General features: G+C 38.5%; 1 protein-coding gene across 34 annotated transcripts in view; it reads left to right on the top strand.

The window, feature by feature from the left end:
* Nucleotides 1–108: 108 nt before the first annotated feature.
* The window catches only part of LOC110468626 (uncharacterized), a 511,599-nt gene continuing 492,987 nt past the window's right edge, over nucleotides 109–18,720 (top strand). For 17 of the 34 annotated variants that reach the window (XM_085585862.1, XM_085585865.1, XM_085585866.1 and 14 more), the window contains exon 1: nucleotides 109–1,124. In XM_085585862.1, the coding sequence (XP_085441988.1) occupies nucleotides 109–1,044 (936 nt within the window). In that variant the 3' untranslated portion in view covers nucleotides 1,045–1,124. Of the gene's footprint in view, nucleotides 6,083–18,720 lie in introns of all 34 variants that reach the window. The other 17 variants (XM_085585861.1, XM_085585859.1, XM_085585850.1 and 14 more) reach the window with 1 other exon arrangement.

Here is an 18,720-nt window from a genome sequence, read left to right as displayed (position 1 = left end):
CGGGGGGGCCGCCGCTGACCCCTCTACTCTCATGGGGGTCGCGGTGGGCGGTGGGGCGCGGTGCGGCGCGTGCCCCGCGGCGCGGTAGGGAGCGGCGCGCTCCCCGCGATGCGGAGCGGAGCGCTCGGAGCGGAGCGGAGCGGCGCGGTGCGATCCCCGCCGCGCGGTGCCCGCGGTGCGCTCCCCGCCCGGGCGCGGCGCTCGGCCCTGGCAGCGCTGCGGCCGCCGCGGCTGCTGCGCCTGCGGCCGCCGCCGATGTCGCACCATTTGGCTGTCACCCTGTCGCAAAGGCGTCGCTGCTTTGCGGCTCTCGGCGCACGTGACCGTGCGGGAGGAAGAGCGGGCTCCCTCGGAGGCGGAGAGCGGCGCGCGCCCCCCGGCACCGCCTCCCCGCGCGGGCCGGGCGGCGCGAGGCACCGCGCGCGGGAAGGCGGGCGCGAGGCCCCTCAGCCCCTCACTGCCCCCAGCCCCTCACTCCCCTCAGCCCCTCACTGCCCCCAGCCCCTCACTGCCCCCCATACCCCTCACTGCCCTCAGCCCCTCACTGCCCCCAGCCCCTCACTGCCCCCAGCCCCTCACTGCCCCCAGCCCCTCACTGCCCCCATGCCCCTCACTGCCCCCATGCCCCTCACTGCCCTCATGCCCCTCACTGCCCTCAGCCCCTCACTGCCCTCAGCCCCTCACTTCCCTCATGCCCCTCACTGCCCCCAGCCCCTCACTGCCCCCAGCCCCTCACTGCCCCCAGCCCCTCACTGCCCCCAGCCCCTCACTGCCCCCAGCCCCTCACTGCCCTCAGACCCTCACTGCCCCCAGCCCCGCGGCCGCCTCGCCATCCCCTCGCTACCTCCCTCCTTGCAAGCTCCGCTGGTTGCGCTCCCCCATCCCTTAGGCTCCATCTCTGGGAATCCTGTCGTTTCCTCCTGTGCTGGCGGTGTTTTGGGGGCGTGTGTCACATTCCTAGTGTTGGGGGCTGCAGGGGCTCGGCTCTCCCGGGCCCGGGAGACAGGTGAAGCCCTCAGTTTGTTGGGTAGCGAAGGCAGATAGCTCAGGAAGGAGAGTTCACGCTTGTCTCAAGCAGCCACCTGCCGCCCTGGGGACCTGGAGCAGTGGCCCAGGAGGTTGTGGTGAGTGGGGGCTGTAAATGCCGTTTTTAACAGTTTTAAGGGCTAAACATTTGTACTTGGTTGAGGTTTTTTGGGGGTTGACACTGTTCAGTTAATCATCTGCAGTGTAATAAGCTTCTCAGAGCTTCAAAATCGTTTTGAGTGTCTGAGAGGAAACGGTTTTTCTTTCCTCGTGGCACCATGTGACAAGACCTTTTCAGCTTCCTGCCTGTGTCGAGGGTTGGTGGTTTTCTTCACCTGTCCATTAAACGTGTGCTTTCTGTTGTCGACTCTATACCCACATGCTTTCTCATTCCACCCTAATATTTTATGTTATGTTCGGCTAATTGCAAAATGCTCCGTGGAAGCAATTATAGCTGTTTGTTTTTTGTTGTATTTTTTTTTTTAGTCTATGCAGTTCATGCCAATTTCATAATCTGAGGCATTTTTGATAGATTCCACGTCATGCAAGCATCATCAGCATTTGTTCTGTATATGCTACTGCATCTCTGTATGGCAACAGACCAATAGTAGTCTGTTTGCTCTAGGAATGCAAGTTAAACTTTGGAGGGTTGGGTCATTTTGTTTTGATTTTTTTAGGAAACAGGAATGGCAGAAGTCAACATTAAATAATCACTACTATTCTTAGCAAATTTGAAGCATTTTAAGTGTGCTTATACTTCCACTAATGAGTACCAAACCTGACAATCTGAGGTACTATCATGCAGTAGAAAAAGATTTATGAACATATGCACACAGTTTCACATAAAAGAAATATTAAGATAATTCTACAGTAACAATGCACATATTTACTGAAATTAGAATTTCACTGACTTACATGTAAGTTGCTGTTTGATACAGTTCATAATCTTTCAAATATCCAAATCTATGTCTAGACCTAGTCCACAGTGGCTTATTTTCTGTGCTGTGTGGCCAGGCAATTACAGGCTCGGAGGAAAACTTCACTTGCTGATTGTCTAAAAGTCACTATTTTCGAAAGGGTCTTACCCAGTAAAGTGTGTGCTAGCCCAGCTTCAGTGTCAGTGGTATGAATCAGTGCTATTTTAGTGGTGCCATGGCCACAGCCATGAACTGGTTTGTGGCACACCGTGCAGTTTTGGGCACAGCACGTACAAATGGGATTGGTGGGAATGGGTAAAGAAAGATTTTTATACAATAATTTCTCATTTGGACTATGACAGAATGATTCCAAATGTTTAAACTTCATTTCAACTGCTTTTGAGAGCAGATGTTGAAGGATATAAAGAAGTAATCAGAAATGAGTGGATTGCTGTGACCTAGTGACTTCATGTACTTGTCAGCATGTATGTGGTCCATTACTGCAGCTCATCTGCTTGTCTGGTCCCATTGCAAAGGAGAAGAATCAATGTGGTTGCATGTCTAGTTTACAACATGTGGTCAGAGGGAAACACAGATTGTGCACCAGAGAGAATTCATAGATATATGAATGGGTGTTAACAAAGTTAGTGAAGCTTTGAGATTCTCTCTAAAGCAACAGCTGGCTTTGGTTCATGCTTAACCTAGCCTGCCTATTGAGTGTAGCCTAGAGCATGTTATTACTCCTGTCAAGACAAGGCGTGTAATCTTCTTTGTATTCCAAATGTTACTTGCACAGCTTGGGAGGACACAGTCCTAGATTCTTTGATGGAAGTGTAGTGGCACAGGAATCTAAAGAGAAACTGGTTTGGTAAAGCAATGTTAGCTTAGTTAAAACTCTGATTCTTCCTTCAGAGTCTGGAAAGTACAAGGTAGTCCTGAACAACTGTAGCTCTGCATTTAAGCACTGTGACAGTGAATTACTGAGCAAGAGGGAACATTCCGAATGATTCCTAAAATAGAAGGCAATTAAGTACGTAATATATATATGGAATATATACATATTCCATATAACATTAGAGTTATATGGAATTCTGAGTTCAGCCTGTGCCTTAAAATCTCTGAATGCAATCCCTTCAGCCATTATTCTGTTAGCTCATCCCTGCAGTCAATTAGCAAGCTAGAAAAGCAAACTGAATGAAATGGATGTCAGTAGTATTGGCTAAGGCCTTTAATTGTTTCTTTTCTTCAGGTTGTGTTATTAAAGTCTTTGTCACAAAGACCTGGAAAAATGAATAGCTGAGACTTTCAGTGTTCCTGGTACAAAACACACCTTGTGAACCTTTTAAGCACAGTAAAGAACTCTTTATGTAAACGTTTGAGATACTGTAAGCAAAATCAAAGGTATTTTTTAGGATAGTTCTAACTAGTCCAATATATCAGCTAAGAAAGAGCTTACTTTCACATAGTGATGCATAAAGAAATGAGGATTGACATGTGAAGAGCATCAGATAGCTGTTAATTATATTATTATACTTAGTACTGGCAAAATTCTACCAGGAAAAAAAAGTAATTTCTTTTTTAAGCTCCTGGTTAATCTTGCTTGTTTAAATTAGTGATGTAGGTCTAGAGGGACAACAATGTAGAGATGTGCCTAGATATGGGCAAAATTAAACTCTTGGAAACAAGAAATTGGATATGATGCTACATATGCTCCTAATAGGTGAGTGGGGCAGAGCAATACTAGGCCAGCTCACCACCTTTTTAAGCACAGAACAAGTTCTAAGAATTAGTGACGTTGTTAGTGGGGTGGGGTAAAGGCTATTTGATTTTGCAAGTAATATTGATACCTATTAAAGGAAATCCTTGTCTCATAAAATGGGAATGCTAAGATTCACACTTCAAGTCAACTTCAGGATAGAATTTAAGTTCTTTCACTTAAGAATAAAGACAACTAACTATATAAAAGAAATGTAGCCCCAAAATTAGTTAAAAAACCCCAAAAAACCTCAAACCACTACCACCACCACAACAGATTTTCAATAACGTAGCAATTAATTGTCCCTGATTTCTAGTCAAAGCAATGTTACTTTTGCATAGTTAACCATCTAAGTTGGATCCTTTAAAAACATTATGAAATTCTGGAATTATGAGGCACATAAAAATGAGATGGAGAGTGTATACATCTTTGCCATCTTGTGGGAATAGGAGAAATCTTTGTTTTATAAAGCTTCCAATACTACATTTTACAATAGATTTAGGAATAAATATGTCTAAGTCAGGTTAAAACTTGAGACAAAAAATAAATTTATATAATTATGTTTCTTAGATTAACAATTTCCTGGTGTTTATTAAAGAAAATGCCATAAAGGAGAAAATAAAAAATAGAAAAAAAAATTAAAAGTGTGGATAATTTTCCTTTTTTGAAAACTCACTTCTTTCATAGCACTTCTAAGGAATTAATTACCTGCTTTTCACTCAGATTTCTCAAGGGGAAATCCATGAAAGAAAAGGCTCCTGAGAGCATGAGAGCTCTCTGAGGCTCTTATTGATGTACCAGTGGCAGTGAAGGGGACGAGTTTATGGCACGTCATAAACAGAAAACTAAAATGACTACCTAAGTTTATTTAGCTCTTGTGGTGCTTGCAAATTTGATGTGTACTTAAACTATTCCCTTATTACTCTTTTAATTACACAACTAATCTTACAACTTCCTTGTGGATTACTGTGATGTAATCATAACCCTCCTAGCAATTGCTGCACACTTTATTCTTAAAATTTGTCTTCTATGGTTACATACTATTACCCAGGGCTAAGTGTAGGCATATGTTATGAGGTGTGGAGTGCAAGAAACTTTATCTTACTATCTGTTTTATTAATTCTGGACCCTGGGAAGACTTGCAGTCGGTGAGAAAAGAGTGCTCCAGGGAAAAGAGGTTCATTTCTGTTCATTATGGCCTGCTGTTTTTCTTTTCCATCCTTCTCTTATGAGGAGAAGTCTGCCTTATGCCAGCTAATGTCAGCGGTACCTTGAGGACAGGAAAGCCCTACCTGTGCAGAGCCAGCTGTTAAGATCAGACCTCATTTCCCTAGAGGAGATCAACTTGGATTATTTGAAGTAATAACAAAATGCATTATGTCTTTACATTAAGGCTATGAGCCCACAAGTGGATCAACATTATCGATCTCTACACCTATGCTAAGTCCCAGTGATTCTAATTAATCTTGATTGTAGGATCCAGCTTATTATACTTGATGTTGTTTCTGCAAATGAACTGCCCAGATGGACTCTCATGCTTTCATTGAATGCACTGAAGTGAATAGGGCCTGTTCACTGAAGTGAAGAGGTGCAGCACTGGTAACATCAAGACCTTATTTTCCAACAATGTAGATAAGGGATCAGTCCAAACAAGGTAGCTGTACCTCTGGATAATTCCAGGTCTCATTGCTTTATTTCTGTAAATTGCAAGCACATTACTTCTAATGGTGACTAGGGGAAAATAGCTTCATTTGTTACAAAAACAAGGCAAGGTGACAATTATGTCATCCTGTTACGCAAAAGACTGATTTCCTGAAGGAATGTAGGTGACTGGCTGTGACCTAAAGTTGCTATGAATAAACAGCAGAAAATTCAGGCTCAGGAGATAGCTGAAGGACTTTCTTTTGCAGCAGTAAGGCGTACAACTTCTTATGATTCTAGGAAAATCGAGTTCCTCCAAAAAGCTTTTCATATATAAAAAAGTTTTACAACTTCAGCCGAAATCCCACTCTGCAATTGGAGGAAAGGGAAATGTATTGCAAGGGATGAGTCAGACATGGTTCACCCAGAGAAGTCTTAGCAAAAGAGATCTATGCTTGAAAAGCTGCTGTGTCTCTTGCATGCTTGTAATGTGGGGTTTGACCTGCCTATGGGCAATCTGTTGGTTTCAGAAATATTAGACTGCAGATTTGCTAGCAGCTCACAGCAGGGTATAAAGAAGTCAGAAGATTGTGTCCATTTTCCTCTGCGTCATGCTATCGACAGACTTGTCTCACCTTGTGTTGCAGAAGTTGATGTTTGTAACTTGTGAACTTCTGGTCGTCCTCAACCAATTTGAACTTGCTGTTTTGAAATCTGCAGCAAAGACTGAAAAAGCCAGGAAGTAAGTCCCTTGTATGATGTGTCTGGTGATACAGCATCTATACATCAGAGTTTTCTTCACTCTAATATGTTTGTGGACACATAAATAACTATGTTGAATGGTCCTGAAACAGACTTCATCAGACACTCAGTCTTAGATGGTAATGATTTCTGGTCATGATTGACTTGATGGCTGTTTTTTTTTCTCCATGTCTTTATCTCTTCTCAGAGACAGTAGCCTGCATATGTAGCTCTGTCAGGGATTGAAGTCCTAAGTACTTATTAACTTGTACTTAGTAGGCAATGTCTCTGAATTAAAAGGGCAGATCTATCTTCATCTAATGAACACTTAGAACAAGAGTTACCTGGCAGGTTTGTAGCTAGCTCTAATTGCATTCTTGCTGTGCTGGAGATGTCAATCCTCAGGAGAGAAGAGAGCTTAAAAACTTTCTGAGAAAATGACAATTGCATTAAACAATATAAAGAAAAAAATATTCCAAAAATTTCTGATACCAAATATGTTAGTACTTTCCTGTCACTCTTCCTTGTCTTAACTCCCTCACCTTCAGTTCTTTTTTATTCTTAGGCTGTGGCAAACACACTGTCATGTAATTTAGTGCAACTTTACATTGCTTTCATTTATGTTCTGCTGCTTATGAACCCTGTGGTTCAGAGATGGCTTGTTACAGTGTATTCCCCTTAATTAAATGTTATTTAAACATAAGGGGAAGGAAGTAAGACTAATATGTCTCTCTCTCCTTTTCCTCCTATTTTTTTCTTCTTGTTTTCCTTCTTTTTTCTTTCTCCTCCATCCTTGGAGAGAGATGGTCATTTCACAAGTGAGCAGGGAAGTTAATCACACCTATCACATTTGGGATATACCTTTTAAACTAGCTGTAGTTTCCACACATTTCAGGTTCTTCAAAGTCGTTTTCTCTTGTGTGAATGAATCTGCTGGCATTTTCATGTTTTCTGAAAGCAACCACAATGTAAAAAGGCTTAGGTGAGATTCCTTAGGTTAGATTTCTCTACTGAGCCCAATTACAAAGTTACTTGTGGAGTGACTCTTCTGGAAACTGAAGTGATTTGGCATCTGAAAGATTAAGTTCTTGTGCTTCTCTTAATGTGCTTAGATACATAGGTGCCAATGATTTTTTAAAGTGTAAAGTGTTTTCTTGTAAGGACTTAATGTCATGGGTTTTATGTTCTAGAGCAAACACTGGAGATCTCAAGGACTAAACTGAATAAGTTTGGGTTAAGTTGCTTGAAATGGATTCACTGAAATCCCACATTGTCAGTCTGTCAGCTTTCAATTATTTATTATCATCACATAATGAAATCTCAAACACTTTCAAGTTGATTTGTCTAGCAGGTAGTTTGCAGTTTATGAACTTGTTTGTTCTTTATAAGAAAAATGAGCATAGAAGCCACTGAAATATGTGGGGGAAAACATTTTGGAGCCTTGATCTGTTTTCTGTAGCTACCTGTCAAGAAGCAAACAGCCACAGGCAATTGCTGAAGAGGAGAAGTCTGAGGTATACTGGCTTGATATTTGGAATGTGATAGTGTGGATGTTCTTTATGTTCATTTATGTCTTTACTTGCTGCAGTGTTAACATGTTAGCTTTAATGAAGGCAGCTTTTACACAAGTGCCAGAAGTGTCTCCAGCTAATGCAGCACTCTTGGCTTGTTCTTTGCTTTCTTCTCTTGCCTGCATACACCCCTCTTTACCCTAGAAGTGGTGCAGCGATGGAGCAAAGCATAAAAATGAAGTGCAATAATCTCAAAACAAAATAATAAAGTTTGCCCTCCTCCTGTCCTATATGCTTTCTCTTCATTCTGAGGTCCATCTAGTAAGCCATTGAACAGCAATGTCCTTAATGACTGTTTGATTGAGATAAGAAATATAAAAGATTAGGTTAATTGAACCTGTGCTAAATGTGGTCCTGATAATGATGGACATGGTGGGGATATATCAATGATACATCTTCAGAATTTTAGAAGCATGGCTGAATTCTGTAAGAGAGAAATGCACAATTCTCTTAATAGTTGTATAAACAGCCTAATGTTTGGATTTTTTTTTATCATTAATCATGAAAGATAATAGTAACAGTTCTTGGAAAAAAGCACATCATCTATGCATTAAAAGCATGGATTGTCACCATGGACCTAAGCACAACAGTAAATCCAGATGCTATTTGCACCTGCTATGCAGGTAGAGGTTGATTTAATGTTAGAAAAGTTCAGTAATAGGAAGGATATTAAAATGTATACTGTATTATGATGTTTGCAGACTTTAGATACTCTAGACCATTCATGGTACTTAGATTATCTCACTTATCAATCAGAAATGTGAATATTTCATAAGTATGATATAGCAGAAGTCTTTCAAAACAAAAAAGCAGAGGCCAGTTGGGGATTGCTGTTCACAGGCTGTCCTTAACTGTGTTTATTTCTTCCCCTTTTCCCAGCAAATCCAGTATTAAAGAAGGATTTTAAGATCCAATCTAATCATTGAGGATTTACTTTCTTGCTGCCTCAGAGCTGCATTCTGCAACAACACCATTGCTCTGTTTTTAAACATACATATCACCTTCACAAGATACAGATAGATGTTGTCAGGCAGTACTTTGGATAGTAACTGCTGTAAATTGTTGCTTGAAAATAAAATTAGAAATACAAATAGACATAGGTTCAACTTTTGGTCTTACACTGACAGAAGGCACTGTAGTTCTACAGTCATCTTAGATACAACTGATGTAAATTGGGATTCAAGCTAATGAGGTCAAGTCTCTTGTTCTTTTGTGTCAATACCAAATATTCTTAATTCTCAGTTTGATTCTAAAATATAGAATTCTAACTGTATAGTAGTTAGGCTAAGGTTCAGGGTAGGATAGAATAATCTCTGCTGGAAAAAGTTCTGGTGTCTGGTGAATAGAGAGCATAGTATTCTGATAAACTGTTAATGTTTCTTAATGCTTAATGTTTCTCAAGATTAGGAAATGTAGATTGGTGTATTAATTAAATTAACAGTTTAACAGAAGTGGTTTAGAATTACACTTTACCTTACACTGTTTCCAGTCTTTGCTTCAATACAGGCAAAATATAGAAACATCGTGTTTATTCATATGCAGTTTTCCTTTTACTTGTATAATATGCAAGAGCACAGTATTTCTAAGTATCCTTAGCATAAAAAGGAAAAATTAATTCGGTAATGGGAAAGGTGAAAGAATCTTTATAAAGGGAATCTTAATATTAAATTGCTCCATCTAGTGGCTATCTTCTAAAACTGACATTTTTCTTTAGTGATTCTTATCCTTTAGTAATGATTATGCCTCTTAAGGATTTAAGATGGAATTCTTCTTTTACATAGGAAACTCTCTACCAAGGGATCTGCACATGTGACAAGGTACAAACTTTGATTTTCCATCCAGTTTCTTCTGAGGATTTGTACTATTTACTTCAATGGAAACAAGTCTTATGTGTCCAAGTGTCTCAACTGCTTTTGAGATCTTGGTTTTAGTGCCTTACTATTTTGTTTTGGGTTCTTCTTGGCCCTGGGAGGGAAAATAGAGAAGATGGATTGCATAAATGGTACAATAAGAATGATACTTTGTCAAAGAGTTAAAATACACAGTGAATTATGTACTGAATCCAGCATAGTGAGATGCATCCCATGTCTTAATATGAGAGAAATATCAGTTGCAGATTGTTTTATCCAAATTCAGTGCCTTAACTGGCACTGATGCTGTAGTTTTCATAATAATAATGAATAATTGAATGATTCATTAATGTCAATATACTTTGTAAGCAATTAGAATCCTTATGCTAATCAAGGTGAAAACACCTGTTTCCCAGCTATGAAAATAGGAAAAAATTCAAAAGAAAAATGTTCAAGAAGATATTTAATCCAAACATCTCTGATACTTTCTTCCTTTGTACACCTTAAAAAGACAAAAAAGAAAAAGCAAAAAAGAGGGACCTCTTGAGGACATCTGCATATTTCTTACTGCCCACTGCTGTGATCCCTTGTGCAGCTGGCTTTAATGGGAACTGAGGTTCTTAAGAATGCAAAATCACAGAACAATGAATCACTTTCAGGGTGATTGTTTGGTATTGTTTTTCAGTTTCTGAATAGAGCCCAAAACTCTGCAACCAGCCGCTGAAGTCCTGCAGAACACAAAAAACATTGAAAAAATGAAAAGCAAGAAAAAGGGCTAACTGAAGTAGTCCAAATTCGAATTTTAAGTATTAGATTTTTCAAAAAAGAAAGTTGTCTGTTGTTGAGGTGCATTGGACTTGCTTACTACCCTGTCCTTTATTTTTGTATTTAATTTTTCAGTTTTGGTTAATCTGCTGCCTTTAATTTCCTGGTAAATTAATTCTCTCCTCATTTCATGTCTAAATACTCCTTTTAATATTAAGAAACTGCTCTGTAAGACTGGAAGAGTTGCATTGTATTCCAAGACTTTTTTTTTTATTATTATTATTTACTTGAATAATGGAACATAGACCTTGTAGTGCACTTTCCCAGACTTCCTCATCCCAATTAGTTTGGTCACTTAAAATTGCAGATTGCTATTCCTATCATCCTTTTCCAGGCCACTAAATATCACAATTGTGTAACTTTCCTACATGCTAAATAAAGTTTCCTTGCAGTGTGCATTTTAACCTCAGCTCTTTACACTTTTGTCTTAACTTTCAAAGTTTGAAATACAAGGTAGCACATCCTGATAGTAGTACATGAAGAAATAATTAAGTGCTGTGAAATGGAATGGTGCTTTATCTTCAAATAGTAGAAATTTCCTTTGAACTGATTAAAAATATGTATATGAAATCTTTCTTGTTTCCTGAAGCAGATATATTGTCAGAGTATGCCTTATGATGATTTGTACTGGTTTGGTTCTGCTCCTCTCTGGGGTTGCTTTGTTGTGTCTTTGTAGTGATTTTGATATTGGAAAACATCTTTACCATTTTACTTTTAATCCCATCGAAAATGCCTTGTTTTTGTAATGAAACATAGTTGTTTCAAGCCTGAGCCAAACATCAGCCATCCCAGGAAACAGTCAGCAAACAGTGCACTGAGAGAGACAATATTTAATGTATATTTCTCTATTTTTCAAGATGTACTCATCAGAACCTGGCTGTTATCCACATGCAGTGTAAATAAATATTTGGCACTGACTACTTTTTCTTGAGGCCTCATCTTCTGTAATACTTGCTTGGTTTCTAGCAGAGTATGTCTTTTTAAAAATGTTATGGTGAGCATGTTTATCTTTTTGCCGGTTACTCAGAGTACTGATGCTGATCCATCTGATCTGAGCCTTTTCTCTGAACAACTTCCATAGGACAGTGCAGGACCTGCAGAGTTGTTGGGGTTTTTTGGCATTATCCTGGACTTGAAGAGCTTGCTTTTCCTCCAAATTTCTGAAAATTTTGGTCTCATGCACCTTTTTCATTAGACCAATGCTATTACTTTTTAATTCTGTCAATCTGTCTTGTGGCATTTTGCATTTTATATTGTTTACTGTATCATAAGCTTAGTGCTGGATCGTGTAACTTAATTGGGTAAATAACTATTAATATCTTTCATCAAAAAGTGATTCTAGATGTCCAAGCATGGCTAACCTCTTATATTTTGGATTGTTATAAAATCTAATCTTACTAATTATTCAACCCTTTTTGATCATATATCTCCCCAAAAGAAATAAATGCCAGACTTTTTTTTTTGTTTTTTTTTGGTTTGTTAGTTTTCAGTACATTCTTACCACTGATGATTTTTCTAGTTCATTCAGGTTTAGCTCCTTCTTAAACTTTCTTTCTTATGATCCTTATTGAGTATCATATTCTAACTTCTTCGGTGTTTCCATGGTTGGTCTTCTCTTAGCTAATTGAAAAGAACTGATTTTCACATCCACCTCTAATCATAAACAGTGTCCATTTTAGTGGCGTGTACTGTGAAAAAGACAACCAGCATGTGACTTCTTGTCCCTACATATTTCCATGCTGACAGGAAAAAAAACATTCTGCTCAGTTGTTCTACTCAGGTTTGTGTTGGTTTGGGCTTTTAGCCTCTGATACCCTATGGTCTTCAGGAATAATTTCAGTCCTAATATTGTAGCTAATCTGAAATTATTTTAATTGCATCTCTTCCATGATTGCAGAACAGATAGTGGGCTATTTTGGTGCTCCTTTCTAGATTTACTGCTACCAAAGCAGAAGTTGAGAGGCATTTTTTCAGTCCATCAAGCTCTCCATGTCTGCATCCTTCTTTCTGTGAAACTGTCTTTCTGTGAATCAAACCTTTACGAGCAGAACATCTAAAGCAGAATTAGGCATTCTTATTCTGGACAGGTGGACTCACATGGTATTTAATTAGCATACCTAAGAATCCCTATGTAGAAGTCCTGAGTGTCTCTGCTCTGTTGTAAAGACAACCAATAAAAAGGGCCACTTAAGTACAGAGCAGAGAAGTGACACTGTCCTTGGCTTTTGCCAAGACTTCTGATACTTCCTGTGTTTATTGCTAATGTGAACTTCCCACTGTTTAATTAAACATGGCTGCTCATAGCATTCTATTTTCTTTAGAAGATTCCAATCACAGCAGTTATTCTCAGACTTGACAGACTGGCAGCTGGAGATATGAACCAGGCATAGCAGGGAAAAATTTAGGTGTTCAAGGACTTCTAGATCTCTCTTATATTTTCAATTGCTTCTCTTCTGACGCTTCTCCCTCTCTCAGCCCCAAATTATTAGGCTAGCCCAGAGATACAAGGCCTTGAGGGGAGGAACATCAGGAGATGGGCAAAGATTCCAGAAGAGGCTCTCACCCTGATGTAGTTGTCCAGGTCTTTATTCCATGAGGTCCAGAGGGGAAAGAGCAGGGGAAAAGAGGGCAAACAGGAAATGTCAGGGGTTTATCTATGCTCTGGACAGGGAGGGCTTCTTGGCTCTCCACCAACCCCGTAGGGGCAGGAAGGAGGGGACCAGGCTTATCTGATCAGAGTCACAGGGGTCCTGGGGAATGGGGAAAGGCATAGCCCAAGTGCACTGTAACACTCTTTTTTTCCCCCTTTTTTTTTTCTTCTGTGTTTCTAAACTGAATTTTGTCTTGTTATTCTCCTAGAGTAGAGTTGTGGGGTTTGAGTTTTCCCTCCTCTCCCATGAGTAAAATTGGGTTATGATATGCAAGGTGATTTGGAGCAGAAAAGAATAAGGGATTACAATGGAGGCAAACATTCCATAGAAGTAGCATTTTTCAGCCTACTTTCAGGGTTTAGCATTAGATTTGTGTGTTGGAGTATAGAGCTGGATGTTGTAGAAAGCTCCAACAGAAAGACAGAATGTCCTTCTGAAGCACATAAGTCTTATTTAATAACACTTTTCTGGAAAAAGTCTGTATATTGTGCCCACGACAAGCAAGACAAGGAATTCAACCTCTGATTGAAAGTCCCAAAAAAGTTCATGTGGGAATTGAGCTGAGATATATGTGCAGATTCAATTGCTATATGTATCAGAATGTCTTGTGCAAACCAAAATTAAAAGTTGGTAGTTACTGTATTTGAGCAAATTTAGAGTCTGGAAGGCTGATGCATCTGGATGATACAATTTAGTATCTGTTAAGAGGTTACAGGCCTGTGCTACGTTACAAAACTACAGGAGCATGCAGTATCCCACAAGGCTATAGGAAATGCACCTGACTTACTGAGAAACAGAAACAACACCTGTGGCTTTCTAGCAACGAGATTGTTTCCTAAGGCAATAGGATGTTTTGCTAAGAAGGATGGGTAGATTATGTTGAACTTAGCTTGAAATTTGCCTCCTTGAAACATAATATTATGTTTTATGTCATGTTTGTTTGCTGTAAGATGGTAATCATGTCTCTGCATGTCTGCATGTTCTCCTGCAAATAGGTCTGCATCATGAATTGCATCATCACTTGTTTGCTGCTTTTAGGGTTATTAGAAATGCTTTCCAGTTACAGACTTAATTCTACAGCTCACCCACCTTGTCACCATGTAACTTGCCATCCTCACAAGGTTGCATATCTGATCTTATGACTATTTTCTTCCATACAAGAGGTGACTTTGAAATGACCTAAAACAATTGCTTTATTGTGTGTGGCAGTTGTGAAAAAGCACTTGGGTCGTGGTGCTCAGTTAGCAGGGTCTGCCATTCATGTGAAGATATGGAAAATTGTGGACTCTCAGCCTCTGCAAACAGATGGATCATACTTTTCTAACTTAGTAAAAGCTTGAAGACTTGGTAAAAATAACTGGGTATTAGTTTGCTGAAAAGAAATTTGGCAGGCTGACAGGGGAAGCTAGGAAAATAACGACCAAATGTGTTAAATTTTGATCCTAGGCAACCAAAGGATAGCTCTCCTCATTACTTGTGTTAAGTCTCTGTGGTTAGTTGGAGAAAAATAATGTGACAAATAACAATCCAAATGGATCAGTCATATCATGAGTATAATCAGTCATATAATCTTGCTTGGTTTCACTCCTTGATTGGAAAGTTAATTAAGTATTAAAGTCTTGTATACCTTTCTAATTTCTCTTTCATTCAATTCAGAAAGTGCAGTAGGGAATCTCTGCTTTTCAGAAAGATTTAACAACAGCACACAGGAAAAGGAGACTCCACTGCAGCATGCAAATAATGGCTGTGGTCTTACCTCTGCAGAATCCTGTTTGAATTGAGTAAATCCAGTTTATTGGGCTAAGTATACACAGATTATCTGACTAATTTATGTATAGTAATGCTAATGTTGTTTTTGAGGCCTGTCCCTAAGTGCATGTGCTTTAAAGATGGGACTATCTTATGGCATTCTTGTGTGGTTTGCCAATTATTTTTTATTTTATCCAATAAGTCATCTTTGAAGGTAGGGTTGCAAATAATTTTCCTGTTTTGTTATGAGATTCCCAGATGCCTAAGGGCTGTAAAATATTGTAAGTCAAAGCTTGAAATCCTATATAGAAAAAGGACTTCAGTCATAAGGCATCTTTTGCTGCTTAGCATCAATGAATTGTTAGCCCACAGAAAGTCAATAGGAAATTACCTGACTGTTAATAAGCTCATTAGCATCATGTAAATAAAAGCAGAATCAGGTTTGTATGTACAAAGTTCATTTGTAGAAGACAATTGAAATAACAGGATGGTGGTTTTCTGTTTTACCTTTTGGAGAGAGATTAAAACGATAATAGTTTTGTCCTTACAGTGAGTTCCCTGAAGGTCACTAATTTAAATTAAAAATACAAAACTTTTTTGGGATGGATTAGAAACTTTTCCTAGAGCATGTTAATAACTCTTCAATGAAGAAACAATCTTCCCTTCTCTACAGGGCAGTTCACCTTATCAATTTTTTTTTTTAACCATTATTGTGAAGACATGCATGGCCAAAATATCATTGTCTGTGTATTTTTCTTATCTTTCTCTTCTTAATAGGAAGTTTGAGCCCTCAGACTTTCTTATGTTGATTTGATGTTGTTTTTGTAAGCGGAACAAACTTCCTTAATCAATAAACCAGAAAAATGGATGGAATCTGCTTTCCAAAACTATTTCCAGAGATAGTGGAAAGCACTCAGTGGAGGCTTTTGGTAATTTAAGCTGTTGAGTTGGCAGCCTTGGCTACTCTCTTCCCCACTAGGGTGGGGAATACAAGCTTTTCTATTCCTACTATAACTGCACATTTTGTCACTGATGACTGAATGGGTAAGATGCAAAGATAAAGGAAGTAGCTGAATTACTATGCTTATACAATCTTCTTTTAACTATTGAGATTTCAGGAATAGTTCCATTTAGAAAAAGTGTAACTGCAGTCTTGGCATTCGTATGAATTAAATGTCACAAATGAATCAAATTCTTTATAATGACTTTCCTACAAGGATTCTAAATCTGCTGGTTTGACTTGGTCAGAAGTTGCTGTATAGAAGACTCCTTAAGAACTCTAGGCTCAACGTTTGGTATTTGCCTCAGTTCAGTAATTGTTTTCTTTTATGCGACTTTTTAGAGTGCTCTGACAAGGAAGGAATGAGCAGCTTATCTTATCAAGATTTATAGTCAATAGCTTCTGTAGTCTTGTGAAGAAGACATCTGCTGTGCAAATAGCAAGGTTAAAGTGATTGCACATGAAGTAAATACAAACTTCAGCTAGTATTTCATCCTGAAAACCAGTCTGAACAATACTTAGATAACTTCATGTAATGAAAGCCCTTTCATAATCTTGACCCATATACAATTTTTGTCAAATCCAAGGTCAGATAGAATTTAAAAAATAAGCTTTATTTGAACTTCTGTAACCATGATTTCACAATTGTAAGCATGCTCTTAAATAAAAAAAAAATAACAAAAAGCACTAGTATTGTGTTGTGGGTTTTAAAAAAAATTCTTACATAAGTCTCGGAGTTTGATCACTTGTAATAGAAAAGAAAGTATTATCTATTTGTTTAGGAAATATCTTCTAAACCATTGCAGCAGCAGACAAAAGGAGTTCATTTCAAATTGATTAATGTGCTATAAGTACCTGGAATTGCTTGGTCTAGTCACTTTGTTGCTTTCTCATCTCTCTGAAAAATCAAATGAAGCATCTGAAGATACCTGATTGATGCAGTCAGCTTTGTACTGATATTGCAGTACATTTCAGGAAATGTTCAAAGTGGGGCAATAATTTTCAATCTATTTTCAAGCATGCCACAGTAAAGTTTTTCTATCAGATTATATGAAGTCCATTTCCCAAAGAACTGTGGATTTTTGTGTTGTGCATTTGTGGGCAAGTGCTTTTATGTATGGACCTTGGATAAATATGTATGAGAAAATGATGTGTTGGTGATACTGCCTACTGATGTACTATGCCGAGGTGCATTTTTTTCCTCTGTAACTCATACTGCCTCTTTTTCTTGTATAAAAACTTTAATTATTTTATTTTCTCAGAAGCCGTGTGTAACTTGGTATTATTTCATGAAGTATGTACAAATTTTCCAAATCTTGCTGCAGAATGTTTCAGGACCAAATCCGGTAATTCATTGGTAAGAATGTTAAAGTACAGGAAATGGTAACAAAGAAGATTATTTTCCTCCTAAACAGAGAATTTAGACAAGATAGTATTACTAATTCCTATATTTGTTTTTCTCAGCTTGCAAGGAAAGCATGAATTACCTTAAATTATCTATTCTGCAAAGTCTTAGATGTGGATGTGATGTGGCCAAAAGAAGTTAATGCACCTAAGCTTCCTGAAGCTATATAAAAATCTTACTGTTGATTTGGTTTCTTTATGAAAGCATTCAGTGAAATAAAAATATATCCTTTAGTATCCATAAGCTGTACATGCAAACTCTGCAGGAGATCTTGAGCTGCAATAAAGGTGGAAATGCAGAAAACTTTAAAATTCCCTCAGGAACCCCCTCCAGTTCATAGCAGAATGGCTGGCTACTTGCCATGCTGTCACTGGCTGCTGGCCAGCACTAGCACTCTGTGACCCCTTCTGACACAGCTTGTAGGGGCTGGAGGATGAGTTAATGCTGCTTCTAGCACCATTAATGAATCAAATTTTAAATGTGGATTCTCATCTACAGTGGTGTGAGAAAGTCCATTGCTCTAAGAAGAAACCAGGAAAGAGAAACATTATCCTAAATTTAGATTTTGTGTAGCTGAATAAAAGGTGTCTTTTTCTTCTAATCAACTCCATAAACAACACTGTTGGCATATTTTTTTACAACAGCATGAGAAAAGAAATAACTGATTTTATTAGCATATTGCCATGATTTGTGTAGCATATCTTGTATGTGTACTCTGAAAACTGCCTGATACATAGTTTTCAGTGTTGTTCTTTCTTAGTCTAAAATACAGTGGAATATCCTGGTTCAGGACGAAAAGTAGCAGAATACATTTAAGCCTGTACTTAACTTCCATGGACTGTAATTAAGTCAAAAAAAGCTTTGTGAATTCTGATATGCATAGGTATTCTCACATAGAAATACTTAGGAAAGATTATTTCAAGATATTAGTCTTCAAAAATAGAATGCTGAAACTCTTAAAAATTTATTGAACGCATTTTGTAAAAAGTATTCTGCTGTGTTTTGAGAGCAAAGCAATTGTGTCTTGAAAATCTGGAAGTGGAGCACAAACATGATGAAATTAGTCTCAAGATCATTGATATAAACCTTAAATAGGGTCTCCTAATGATAATGATTTGCCAAAATTATTTCTTTTAAGTAGCTGAAGCAGTAACACAAGTGAATATTCTTTTGCAGTATAAATTGTGTTCAGTTCAGGCTCTATTTGCTTGCTTATTGCTGCAGCAAAGGAGGCAAAACAGTTGCATAATCAAGTCTTTATTGTATGGTGTAATTTGCATGTTTTCTTTATTGTTTCAGAACCATCACAAATTATTATGAAACACTTATTTTCATGCTAGTTAGATGATTGGAACTGCTGAGTGAATTTTTCTTTATTTGGGGGTTGTGTGATAAGGAAATATCAAAAGGCACTCTAGTTTGTCTATTATACAATAAAAGTATATTTTCCTCTTTTTTTAACCTTTAGCAAATGCAGCCTGATTCTTTTTTGCTGTGGTGATTCTGTGCCACAGAAGTTATCAATAGCCCTGTATCCTGAACACCTTCCTTCCTACCGCATTACTTGTACAAAATTGTACTTGTATGA

This window comes from Lonchura striata, chromosome 8 (genome assembly GCF_050655825.1).
Source record: "Lonchura striata isolate lonStrDom1 chromosome 8, ASM5065582v1, whole genome shotgun sequence".
Classification (NCBI taxonomy): Eukaryota; Metazoa; Chordata; class Aves; order Passeriformes; family Estrildidae; genus Lonchura; species Lonchura striata.
The sequence above is the reverse complement of the archived record's forward strand: the minus strand, read 5'-3'. Positions and strand labels throughout refer to the sequence as shown.